The sequence below is a fragment of the Scatophagus argus genome, chromosome 23 (assembly GCF_020382885.2).
Source record: "Scatophagus argus isolate fScaArg1 chromosome 23, fScaArg1.pri, whole genome shotgun sequence".
Classification (NCBI taxonomy): domain Eukaryota; kingdom Metazoa; phylum Chordata; class Actinopteri; family Scatophagidae; genus Scatophagus; species Scatophagus argus.
In genome coordinates this window covers 12743131-12756077 of record NC_058515.1, presented here as the reverse complement: position 1 = coordinate 12756077, position 12947 = coordinate 12743131, and the positions used below count along the sequence as shown (strand labels likewise).

Genomic DNA, 12947 nt, shown 5'->3' with positions numbered 1-12947 from the left:
ATAATGCACATTTGACATTGCACTTCCTATTGTATTGTATTCTTTTAAAAGGAGATTGTCATTACAGTCCAGTGTGGATTGAATAAATAATATTTCTCCTTTTCTTTCACTAATATATTTCTGTAAGGGATGATGTGAAGTGTGAACGTTTAAAAGAGCTTGAGTATGTTCAGTATAAGGAAATATTTTTGTATTTTATTTATAAACTAATAAAGAAAATATTACAATCACTGATGTGTCCGTGAATGTGCCAGCTTCCTCTTGTGCATATGTAGTCTGTACCTTTTGCTTTTCGAGAACTGTGGAATTTCCCCCGGTTCCAGAAACACCCACGTCGGCTCTGATTGGCTGGAACTACCCCGCTGAACTTTTCTCGCTGCCTATTGGCTCCTATTGATGCCACTCATTCCGCTTCCTGCTTCACAGTGCGGTTTGTTATTAAAGCGTTGCTTTAAATGTGACGGAAAATGTTGACTGTCGGAGTTAATGAAGTCGGTGAGTGTTTAATAAACGCACACGGTTTTTATCAGAGATAACTGCGTGTTTTGTTAGCTACTCGACAGTAAGGCAGAAATGTAGCTTGGGTTGTTTTCGCGGCTTTCACAAATGAAATTCTGTGTGAAGAAACTTTAAACGTGAACGTTGTTCAACTGTCGTGACCTGTCGACACTCGCTACGGCTCTTGACGTTTAGTCGAAAATCGTTATAATCATTAATTTATTTTACGGGACAATGAAGGATTTAATTTCTCCGTGACCCAGCCGCTTAAAAAGTCATGCATAAGATGTCAGGGGTCCATGAGTCACACAGGAAGCGCCGCCCCCCCAAAATGTTTTTGATCTCGACCGACCTGAAGATCCAGGACCAGCTGGAGGGAACCATTCGGCTGCAGCGGGGGTTCATGTGCCAGGAGCAGGATAAGAGCAGAGGCGACAGCCTTTGGGTTAAGGTATTAACACACATTAACCTGATGTATAGTTCTATAATCAGAGTTAGCACATGGCCCTACACTTTCAAATACATTTTGATACCAGAACTTATATGAAGGAGAGACAACCTGTGAAAGTGTAACCAAGTTATCAACACAAGAGATTCCCATCTGTAAGTCACCTTAAAATACCGCATCCATCAAGCAAACAAGCAAACAAAAAAATACATTAAAAAATCAACCGTTTGCCATTGTCAGCTTGTCAAATTTAAGGATTTGCTGCTTTTGTACAATGAATAGTTTGAGTTTTGAACTTCTGGTGAGACAAAACACACCACCTTGGGCACTGGGGAAACATAATGGAGATTTTAACTGTGTTCTGACACTTTGTTTTTAATATTAATTATACAGTCACTTTTGGCTGTATTTGTACATGGCTTGGCTTAGACTCATTCATCTTAAAACATACCTCTGATCACTGCCATGTGTTGCCTCTGCCACATGCCTCTGAGTCACCCTTTACAAATGGCCGATATGAGTGTGGCACTCGCCCCCTAACTTCTTTCCTCTCGTCTCCAACACATCTGTCTTTCTCTCTACCCGTTGTTTTCCTGCAGGTGCTGGATAATGGCAAAATGTTAAAACTAGAGAGGAGGTTCCTGCATGAAATCCCAGCTGATCTGAGCGGCCTGTTGGAGCCGGTATCTGATCCAGAGACCCGCATAAGGCTTCTACGTAAGCAGGAGCCACTGCTCCATGTTTGTGATCTTTAGAGCGTTAAAAGACTCTGGGAATGGAGCTTAATGCCAGATCACGTTTCCTGTCTATGTTGACTGATACTCAAAACTGGCCCATTGTTTTAACATAACAATATTTTTCAGATAATCCCACGAAGCTGCAGCAGCTGGCCAATTTGCCTTTGGATGCTCTGCTATGGGTCGAAATAGGAAAGCAGGATGAGCTGGCAGAGGCGGAGCTCAAATATGTCGGGCCGCTGACCAGAGGGAGCAGCGCTGTGGTTTTTGGCGTGCAGCTTAAGGTGAACGTGAAGCAAGGATATAAGTGAAAACTTTTCAGCGTCCCTCATGGTTTTTAGGATTTAATCTAATAACGCTGTTAACTTCAAATCTAAGATTTCAGACACTTTTTCTTATTGGTGGTAACAGCAAGTAAGAGAAGTACCTGCTTTGTCAGAAATACAACAGTGGAGTACAGTGACTGCAGTCTTTTTCTGAGGAGTTTGAGGCTCCTGGCTGCTCCACTGCTCCCTGCAATATTTAAAAGGTTTTGTATATGTATTTGTTGAACCGTATTTGAACAACTGCCGTCAGCGTTTCCTGAGTCTGATTTACAATAAATGCCACCTTGTATTTCACGAGTTTAGGACAGGGCTGGGTTTGAATTTGCAGTGATGTAACACAGCTCTGATGCGACCAGAGGAGGAGAGAAGAAGAAGAAGAGAGAGTGAATGTAAACGGTGATATCAGTTAAATAAAATTCAAAGAAATGGGTTGCTTTTAATCTCATGTGAATAGTCAGGAAATTTATATCCAGGATGGAAATGGCAGACTCTGCCACTAACGGTAAGTATGATATGAAGAGGTACTAACAGCATGTACATGGCTGCTGCTGAAAATGGTGAGAAAAAAATCAAAAATGGGGGTTTGTTTAACTTTTATGTAACATAAAGGATGTTATGCACACATAGAAAATCCAGTTTCTTCTCATGCACCTGTTTGTCTGTGGCTGATCAGACGGTTTAGTTGTAATTAGCTCACTCTGTCTTTTGTCTCTGCAGGGTTCAGCAGTAGGTAAAGGAATAAGCAACGGTTCCTATAAGGGCCATCGGCTCTTCAGCTGCCCCGATGGCTGCGCCCTCTTCGTCCCGATCAGCCACATCAGGCTCCGTCACTGGTCTCGAAGCAATGGCTCCGACGCACAGGAGCGAGGCCGCGATCGAGACCACCACCGCAGCAGCAACGATTACCCCGTCAACGGTAACCCAAGTCATCATAATCAGCAGGCCAGTCATCACGTTAGCTTCCACCAGCATCGCCCCAGCAGCCCTCCTCAGCCGCACGCCATTGGCATCCTCCCTCGAACAGCAGAGTCGGCACCTGTCACAGGTCAAAACCAGATCCACGTCCGTGGTCTGTTGCCTTCACCATTCCACATTGGCCAGCGGGTGTGTTTCCCCCTGGAAGACGCTGTCTATGCAGGGGAGGTGCGCTTCTGTGGTCCTCTGCCTGGCCGGTTCTCATCAGGGCTGTACGTTGGAGTCCTGCTGGTCAGTATGACAGAGGAAATTAAACTGTGCTTGTATCATCGTAAAAGCAGACGGCTGCTCTTACAGAAGCCCAAATTAAGGCAACTAAACAACAAACAAACAATTAAACTTGTGTCTAACGTCATTCTCCATCTCTCCCCTCATTTCCTGTCGTCTCTCGACTGTAAGCCTGAAACACATTTCAGGCTTAAAAACAAGAAACCTAAAGACCTTCCCCCTGCTTGATTTTCTAAGTCATAAAAATACATTGTCTCAGTGGATACACTTTGCTCGTGTGTAGGCAGTTGCATTTAAAATATTCGGTGATATTAATTTCCATGTTCATTTGGTTAATATCCTATGAGTTTTAACGTGTTCCCTTTGTGTTTGACTTTGCGTCACGCGTTACAGGACGCTCCTGTCGGTAACTGGGACGGCTTTTGTAAAGAAGAGAAGCTCTGCCACATTCCATCTCCTCTGTATGGACGACTTCTGCCAATCACCAAGGTTTCCCCCGGTATGGCAGCCCTTTACTTAACAACACTCACAGTATGTGTTCAGAATCAGCTGTTATGCAGAGCCTGTTAGAGCCACATTAACAACCAAACAGCAGATTTTCCGAGGGTGTAAAGAGCCACACGGAAAATGTGTTGAACTGAGCCTGACGTGCAGCAGACTGATGTTAGAACTGTTGTGGTATATCAGGACATGTCTAACTCTCGTTCCATTTCCCCTCAGAGCCTCAGTCCCACCGTCACCACCTTCCTCCCCACATTCCCAAGTCCATCCTGAAGCCTGTGCTGCCACCCGTCTCTAAGCCAGGTCCTGCGTCACCACCCGCCTCTGCTCCCAAAGTCGCCCTCATGCCCCCCACCAAGCAAGCACTTAACCCCCCTCCACTGCCACCACCAAAACCCAATCCCAAACCCCTGCCTCTTGTCCCTTTCCCACCTCCCAAACCCCGCAGCCCGACTTCGCCAACCTCCACCGAGCAACTTCAGCGCACCAACGGCGTGCACGGCCCTCCATCACCGCTTAGGTTGCCAGACAACGATGAGGCTGCCGAGGGGGACCGGGATGCAGGACTGGAGAGCGAGCTGGAGGTGGGGTCGATGGTTGAAGTGAACGAACCGCCGCTTTTTGGAGTTGTTCGCTGGATTGGACGTATCAGTGGGATTTCAGAGCTCGTGGCAGGAATTGAGCTGGTAAACTAAAGGTTTTTGTTCTTGTTGACCAAATCTGCTTCAGTCAAAACAAGTTGCTACGCTAGTTTTATTGTCTTGAAAGGTAGAATCCGTCATCCAAATGGGTAACCTTAAAAACTCAGAGCACAGCATTCGATCCAGTTTATCGTCCCAAATTCATATTTTTATATAGTAAACAATGCAAGACTGCATTAGAAACAAGCTGATGTTGTTTTCTGATGTCTTTAAGAGTTTGTTTACATCATTAATGTGTGTAAAAACAACAAAAACTGACCTAAGTTTGAGTTCTTACCAGTAGGCAAACACAAAATGTAAAATTTTCTTCACTGACACAAACTAATTATTAAGCTTATTAAGCTCTGGCTCATATGGCTAGAAAAATGAATTAATGGCCTTTACAAAATAGAGAACAAAGCTGCTCTGTTTCAGTGCAGCTTTGTTTTCATTTATGTCCTATTCTTGGCACACTAGAGTTGTTTTAACATACAGTAGTGAGGGTTGAATTGAGATGTGGATTGTGGAAAGAAGTAGACACTAATGTTTCCAAGTCTTTGATAATAATGAAGTGTCTCATAAATCTTAATCTTAGTGGGTTTTTTTGACAGCAGCAGCAAACTGAAGTCACTGCATGGACGTATTTAAGACTGATGAAAAGTAAACCTACTGTGTGTGACAGGACAAGGAGATTTCTGCAGGAACCGACGGCAGCTACCTCGGCGAACGTCACTTCCGCTGCCCGGCCAACAAGGGGCTGTTTGTCAAGCTTCGCAACTGTAGACGGGACTCCAGGTTTCCCGCCCCTGAGACACCTGTCAATCAAGTGGAACGATGCAACTCTGTAGGTAGGACAACATGGTGGTAGCATCTGACTTCGCCTGTAGGTTTGCAGGTTTGAAGCTAATCGTGGAGCTGAAAATGTGTGTGCTGTGTGAGTGTGCATATATGAACGTTAACTGTTTCCACGTGTCCTTGTGGCTCCCAGCCTTTGCAGAATGGGGAAGCGAGCGCGTGGAGGAGCACACGCCTCCTGTGGACGGGGACGAGGCCATTGAGCTCTACCAGGGCTGGAAGAGAGGCATCCAGGGTCACCTCAACTCCTGCTACCTGGATGCTACGCTCTTCAGGTACAGTCTGAGGCTGTTTACATCCTCTGCATTCACAGAAGGGATGTATGGATATTAAGTATATCAACATGAAAAGCAGCAAGGTGTGCAGCTCCTCAGAAAATCATTCAGGACGACAGTTGATTGATGTCAAACGTGTCATAAATCTGGATTTAAGTTACAAAATTATCGAGAACGAGTGTGGAATCCTTAAACTTCCATGAATGTTGTAGTCTTTAAAAAAATCCTGTCACTCAGCGTGAATTCCTCATCAAAAACAATGTTCACTTCTAAATGATATTGCACAAGTCACTGAACGTAACAGATAAAAGTATGGCTGCTCATATTCTTCTTTCCGCCGTGTTCACTGTCTCCCTGCAGTCTTTTCTCCTGCTGCAGTTCAGCAGACTGGGTGTTGTTTTGGCCCTCGGACCCTGAAACGGACCTGAACTCCAGTCAGGCTCAGGACCTGCTGCGCTGTGAGATAGTCAACCCCCTGCGACGGTGTGTCAATGTGCCTCAGAGGCTTAAACTCGGGAGTTTACGTGGGTAAACCTCACTGTCTCAAATCTGAAAACACTGTCTTTTCCAGGTTTGGCTACGTGTGTGCCAGTAAGACCATGGCCCTGAGAAGACTGCTGGAGGCTGCTAACAGCGACACGGGCTTCACCAGCCAGGAGAAAGGTATGTGTGTGTGTGTGTGTGTGTGTGTGTGTGTGTGTGTGTGTGAGAGAGAGAGAGAGAGAGAGAGAGAGAGAGAGGGAGATCAGACTGAGGAATGCTGTTGTTCTGTCCAACAGATCCTGAAGAGTTCCTCAACAAGCTTTTCCAGCTCCTCCGGGTTGAGCCACTCCTCAAGATCAGGTAACTTTACTGATGACTCTTTGTTTACGTGCTCAGCAGCACAACACACTGTGTTTCACGTGGCATCTGTTCACTAATTATTTACCTGCATGCAGTCATAAACACCTGCACACACACACCCCCTGATTCACTGTCACATAAGCCAGTTGTTCTGTCATATGTAGGAGTTTGAAAAAGCTTCTGAACTGGCTTGGAGTTGAATTCAGTTCACCTCAAGTTTACCCGAGTAAACAGTTTGCCTGAAAAGTAGGTTGTAGACATCTTCAAGATCAGTCATGATCTAAAATCATCAGGTTAACCACCTCACCCTCCAGGCACATTTTAAGTCATTAAAAAAAAACTTTTAATGAACTAATAATCTCAACTACTGACACCAGCTCCTAATTTTTTCCTCTTCGTTCCTCCTCTCTTTCAGGTCCATGACCCAGCAGCCTCAGGAGTGTCACCTCTACCAGCTCTTCCCACCTACTCTTCCTGCCTCACCCTCCTCACCCTCACCCCTCTCCCCAGTTGACTCCCCCATTGCTCTCACCTCTCCATCGTCCAGTCGGATGAGAGTCGCCAGCGTCCAGACACTGCTGGAGTCCTCCTTCCTCCACGCCGGCCTCAAGTTTGTTGAGGTAACAGAAACAAGTTCCAATATTTCACGTCAAGGTAATTTTGGAGCAAAACTCTGCATGTTGTGGAAAAAAAAAAAAACAAGAAAAGAAATAGTATAAAGTATAACAATCAAACTACGTGTTGCTGATCACCCCACCAGGCTCCGTCCTGCCTCTTGCTGCTCATGCCTCGGTTTGGAAAGGACTTCAAAATGTTTGATGCCATCTTACCAACTCTCAGCATGGACATCACAGACCTACTGGATGACAGTAAGGACAGCTAATTGGAATAATCTGTATTTTAGCTGCAGTTTAGTGTGTTTCTGTTTTGTATCGGATTATATTTTAAGGTTTAGTTTGTGCTTCTACTGCAGTGCAGTTTCTGTCACTCGTTGTGTTTTCCAGCTCTGAGACAGTGCAGCATCTGTCAGGCTGTAGCCGAGTGGGAGTGTCTCCAGTGTTATGAAGACTTGGACATCACTCCAGGCCATCTCAAACAGTACTGCCAGACCTGTAACACTCAGGTAAGCGCTTCTTACTTACCTGAGACTTCCCCTAATGTTGTCAATTAAAACTTCAAGTCGTATAATTTAATAAGCCTAATTTTCTGTGTCTTATGTGTTGCCTCTACGTCTGGACTGTCTGTGTGTCTTTTCTATCGCTCATCAGGTTCACAGTCACAGGAAGCGGGCGTCCCACAGCCCGGTGAAGGTTGCCATCCCCGGGGGTTCATGGTCAGGTCCTCTGCACTGCACCCGCCAGCGAATGTCTCTCTTTGCCGTGACGTGCATCGAGACCAGCCATTATGTGAGCTTCATCAAGCACGGACCCCTCCTCACTGACTGGCTGTTCTTTGACAGCATGGCAGACCGGGAAGGTGAGAGATCCTGACTTCAGGTAGAGGATCGGAACTCAAAAACAAGCACTGTTATTAAAGCGCTCCCGTATCTCTCCGCGTGATCGCACCCAGGTGGCGAGAACGGCTTCAACGTACCCCAGGTGAAGGCATGTCCAGAGGTGGGCCGCTACCTCAGCCTGTCAGAGGAGGAGCTGAGCAGAGTGGACCCCGCGTCCTTACGGGAGCCCGCCCGCCGCCTGCTGTGCGACTCCTACATGTGTCTGTACCACAGCCCTGAGCTCAGCCTATACAAGTGATGTGGACACACACACACACGTCTGAGCATGGAGCAAGATACTGAACATTTTGTCCTCAGGTTCTTCAGTCTTATCTAACTGTCAGTCAGCACGTCCATAATTTAAAATAATAGAGGTAATAATGATAATAATATAAATTTTCAGTGTCTTAGACCCTGTTCACCCTCAGCAATAAAATTCAATAAAATGCATCTTGGGTGATTCAAGAAAGACTGCAGCACAGGAATATTAAGAGATGTGTTTGTAATTCAGAAACTGTTGCTGTTACACAGTTTGTCCACCTGAGAGCACTGATAACATCATATTTCGACCGAAACCTGTCCAGTTCAGTTTATCTCTGATCAGACTGAAAGACTGCCTGCTCAGTGTGCATTTAGGTTATGAAAGTTTGTACTAAAGGCAAGTAACACTTTCACAGTCCAGATTAGATGTTTAGTTTTGCTGTCTTGCTGCTATTTTCCCCCACAGATAACAAATGAATGTGTGAGAAAGATGCATAATCTAACCACACTCAGGATCATATCTGTTTCTGTCTTAAAAGTACTGATCAGAGCTTCAGAACTAAAAGTGTCCTCAGACAAAATAAAAATGTGATAATCCAGTAAATGTAACACAAGAACAGCAGTGTGACAAACAGCCTGCAGCTTACTGGTTGTTCAAGAGCTTTGTACACACATGACGTTGGTGGTACATTAGTCTGCTGGGGGGAGGCAGTACTCGTGTTTACGCCTAAGTTGAGCTGTGTTCATGAGAGTGATGCTTACACGCTGTACAGAACCACTGTGTCTGTAACATGTAACAAACGTACACTTTATAAAATAATTTGCACTGCTTCATTTACAGGTCAGTATGTGTATATATATGATACCACTGCCTTCAGCTGACTGCAAATACTTTAAAGTTTAATGGGGACAGTGTCCTGGCTAATAAATGATTTGATACTCTTCCAGTTTGGTTTTGTGTGTTTCTGTCTTTTTTTAACTGAAATAATCAAACAGTAACCAAACATACGGTCAATAAACCTAAGAACATAAAAGCATATATGTAATATTAAAAATAAAATTCTACGTAAAGTAGATTGTTGTAAACTAAGGACAAAGCCAGTATCACCTGTTTGTAAAATGATTTTGAGGAAAATCAACACACTTTTCCTGAGGTGCCATCAGAGGGCGGACGTGACGCGCTAAATGCGTCGGCAGCGTGATTGCGTCATCATTGCGGGCCCCGGAACCTTCGAGCGACGACGGACCGACTTGTTCCTCAGTAAAGCGAGCTAATTTCCTCTCATTTGAACAACAAAATAAAGCAAAACAAGCCAGACAGCAGCAGTCGTTTGGATGTTTCTTTAAGGTGAGACGACCGTTGAACGACGGTGCGTCAGTTTGTGTTGATGAAACGTTGTGTTTGAGCGTTAGCTCAGTAACACCGACTGCTGTGCTTTGGGTCGTTTTAATTTGTCTCTTTCCGAGTTGTCGTGCTGGAAATGATTCTGCTTGTACAGGAGAAACTGTGTGCAGCTAAGCTACTTTGTTAGCGATCGTCGCTTACAACGTCGTCCCTCTGGCCTTTTGTGTGGTTTTAAGTGGGCGAGATTCATACAAACACTTACAGACAGCATTAAATAAGGGTACGTTAACCCCCCATGTTTTTATAAGGCATCGAATTGTACAATCTCCCATAGTCGATGCGAATAACGTTATACTGGCAGAAATCATTCATTATTCTAACAGTCCTGATTTTAAGTGCAAAACAATTGAAACATTTCCTAAATTTTTGACCCAAAGATATTTACTTTATTTATTTAAGTTAAACTGAGTGTTTTAAAAAAAAGCACTGCCTTTATAAATGATCAAACATATTTAGTGTTCATCTGTTTTTTAAGTTCTTTTTGATGGTGCAGGCAGCACTATGTCAATACTGTTGTCTTTTTTTTTTTTTTTATAATCTCTGTAGGTGTCTCTGAGGTCCAGCAGTGCAGACAGTTGCCATGGCGTCTCCAGGGAGACAAGGAGCAGGAGGAGCAGGAGGAGGAGGAGGAGGAGGGGGAGGAGGAGCTCTGTCGACGAGAGGAGGCAGCGGGGCCAGGAGGATGAAGTGGGCTCTGGAGCTCAGCTTGGGCAGCACCAGGTAAACCCAAGCACAGAAGATCAGAGCAATTCAAGCAAGTTTGTGAGCCTCGAAATCTAAAACTCATCCCCGTGGCCTGGTGCTTTAAGGCCTAATGTCCTCACTTCAGTTCTGTCTTGGGACCCTTGTTACCTCATCCATTTAGGGCTAAAAGTGCAGGAAAAATACAAAATTTTTCGTAGGTGGACATGGGGAATTAAAGCTGAACTTCTTTTGTGTCGCCTCTGCGCTGCAGGAGTCGTGGTGATCGGCAGGGCGGTCAGGGAGACGTCGTCTATCCCATCGGTTACTCTGAGAAGCCCGTCCCCGACACCAGCATCCAGGAGACGGACAAGAACCTGGTGGAGAAGGTAAGCAGGGAGGAGAACACACACATAAAATTAGGGTTGTTGGGACTTTTCACGGTTCGATTTCTTGAACACCTCCCACTAATTTCTTATCTTCTTACGTTCCTCGTTGAACCAGAAATAAACACCTTAATGCGGTATGCTCCTCTCTGTCTTGTCCTCGTCATTCAGCGCTGCTGGGACGTGGCTCTCGGGCCCCTGAAGCAGATCCCCATGAACCTGTTCATCATGTACATGTCAGGCAACACCATTTCCATCTTCCCCATCATGATGGTCTGCATGATGGCCTGGAGGCCCATCCAGGCGCTCATGTCCATGTCTGCCAGTGGGTATCCAGCACACACTGTTTACATCTAATTTGCCTTTCAGTGACTTTTGTCCTTTGTTTGCATTGAAGGCTGTCACAAGGTTAGTTTTGATTAGTTTCACTTTCCTGTGTCTCAGCCTTCAAGCTGCTGGAGAGCTCCAGTCAGCAGTGGCTTCAGGGCCTCGTCTACCTGATCGGTAACCTCCTGGGCTCGGCATTGGCCATCTACAAGTGTCAGTCGATGGGACTGCTCCCAACACACTCGTCTGATTGGCTGGCTTTCATTGAACCGCCTCAGGTAAGCGCAGAAGACAAACTGAACAGCATTCACTGGCTTTCTAGTAATGAATAAACACACAGCTAATTTAATTCTTCTGTTTGTTCTCAACAGAGGATGGAGATCCTGGGTGGAGGGATGGTGTTGTGAAGAGGATGGAGCGTGCCCATACCAGAGTCAGATATTTACAGAGGTTATATACTGTACATTTCTCTCCCCGCGCCATGCAGCCCGGCTACCTGCTCGAAGCGCTCGTCTGCGACACAATTCGACCTCTGCAGCGGCGACAGGCAAGACGTTTGTTAAATCGGCAGCAGGCGGGCGCAGCGTGGCTTTCTGCGTACGCACACACACACAAACACACACTTTTTGTTTGTCTCCTGTGACATTAACGTTACTTCAGCCTGCTGATCTGCTTCATGACTTTGCCGTGACATCTGTTGTCCCTCGTTCATTCTTTTTGATTCTTCGTTTGATTTTTTTGATTTAATAAAGATTTAAAAGCTAACAGATTATCATGTTGACACCGTTGAACTGCTGTCTTTTTCTTTACAGCCGACATTAACAACACAGTGGGGGGTTGTTTATGAGGTGATTTTAGAGCGTACAGAGTTATAGCCATTTGTTTTGTGGGGGGCCAACATCATTAAAGCAGACGTTTATTTGCCCAAAACTCTTAAAAATGGAGGTAACCGTCAGTAAAATGTTTTCATTTTGGAAATGTCTTTTGTTCTATTACAGTTTTTCCATTTTTGTTTTCGGTTCTCAGTTTGTCGTGAAACAGTTCTGTTAACAACAGTTACTAACCAGTTTAATTTATAGGTCTGTTTATTTATACTGATTTCCTCTCTGAAAATGTTCTATGAAATAAATCCTTATAGGCTGAACTGAAATGTTTTCAACTGTGTCAATAAATGTGTTGGATCAAATAAAAGAAGTGTTGTACTTCAGAGGTTCCTTTTACAGCTGAGGCCTTAAACGTGGCCAGAGCTGCCCAAAGTGAGGCCTGTGGGCCAAAGTTGGGTCGCCACAAGGTTCAATTTGGCCCACTAGATTTTTACAGCAAAAATACATTAAAAATTAATTTGGAACAAATATACTGTATGTTAATTCTGTTTTATTTTTGTGAGTTAAAATGCTCCAAATACGTAGGATGAGCATGGCAGGCAGGGCGACAGTCAGTTCAGGGAACCTGGGATCCTCATCCCTCCTTGCATCTTGATGGGGTGCATGTGGTTCCTTGCTTTCAGGCCGTGGCTCATCTGTAAGTTTCAGTTGTGGCCCTCCGAGGAAAGAAGATTGTGCACCTCTGATCTAAATCATCTTCATTAACAAAAACGCTGTTACGTCAAGGTGCATTCAAATAAATAAACCAAGCTACCAGCTACCTAAGTAAGCTACCTTTGTGTGTGATTTTTGTTATGCTAATTTGCAAGGGCGTGCGGCACGGTGGTGCAGTGGTTAGCACTGTCGCCTCATAGCAAGAGGGTTTCAGGTTTGAATCCCGGTCTGGGTTTTCTCCAGGTTCTCCGGCTTCCTCCCACAATACCAAAAACATGCACATTAGGTTAATTGGCTACTCTAAATTATAACACGGCTACACAATATCTCCCTCATTTTTTTGTCAAACGTGTAGCAAGACTGTTCAGTTTTGCCAAGTCTTCAGGCTAAGCCAAACATGCATCTACTCTACAGACCCAAACTGCCAACTAAAGAGTTACGACTTGATAAGTTTGGAGCAGTAAATTATTGCAAGCAAGGTCAACTCA

At 44.9% G+C, this 12947-nt stretch overlaps 2 protein-coding genes across 2 annotated transcripts; both read left to right on the top strand.

The window, feature by feature from the left end:
• Positions 1-398: 398 nt before the first annotated feature.
• Positions 399-9067, top strand: si:cabz01101003.1 (ubiquitin carboxyl-terminal hydrolase CYLD). Its single transcript, XM_046380308.1, has 17 exons — positions 399-495; positions 762-949; positions 1546-1663; positions 1810-1967; positions 2727-3215; positions 3606-3711; positions 3933-4399; positions 5076-5241; positions 5382-5523; positions 5884-6006; positions 6095-6186; positions 6303-6366; positions 6782-6986; positions 7127-7235; positions 7371-7489; positions 7635-7842; positions 7936-9067. Exons 2-17 carry the CDS (start codon positions 776-778, stop codon positions 8118-8120), a joined length of 2925 nt encoding a protein of 974 aa, XP_046236264.1. The 5' UTR covers positions 399-495; positions 762-775; the 3' UTR covers positions 8121-9067.
• A 249-nt stretch (positions 9068-9316) lies between these two features.
• Positions 9317-12112, top strand: emc4 (ER membrane protein complex subunit 4). The gene is made up of 6 exons (XM_046380309.1): positions 9317-9470; positions 10074-10247; positions 10483-10597; positions 10766-10919; positions 11039-11199; positions 11293-12112. The coding sequence occupies exons 2-6, from the start codon at positions 10108-10110 to the stop codon at positions 11326-11328; spliced, it is 606 nt and encodes a 201-aa protein (XP_046236265.1). The 5' UTR covers positions 9317-9470; positions 10074-10107; the 3' UTR covers positions 11329-12112.
• The last annotated feature ends 835 nt before the right edge of the window (positions 12113-12947 follow it).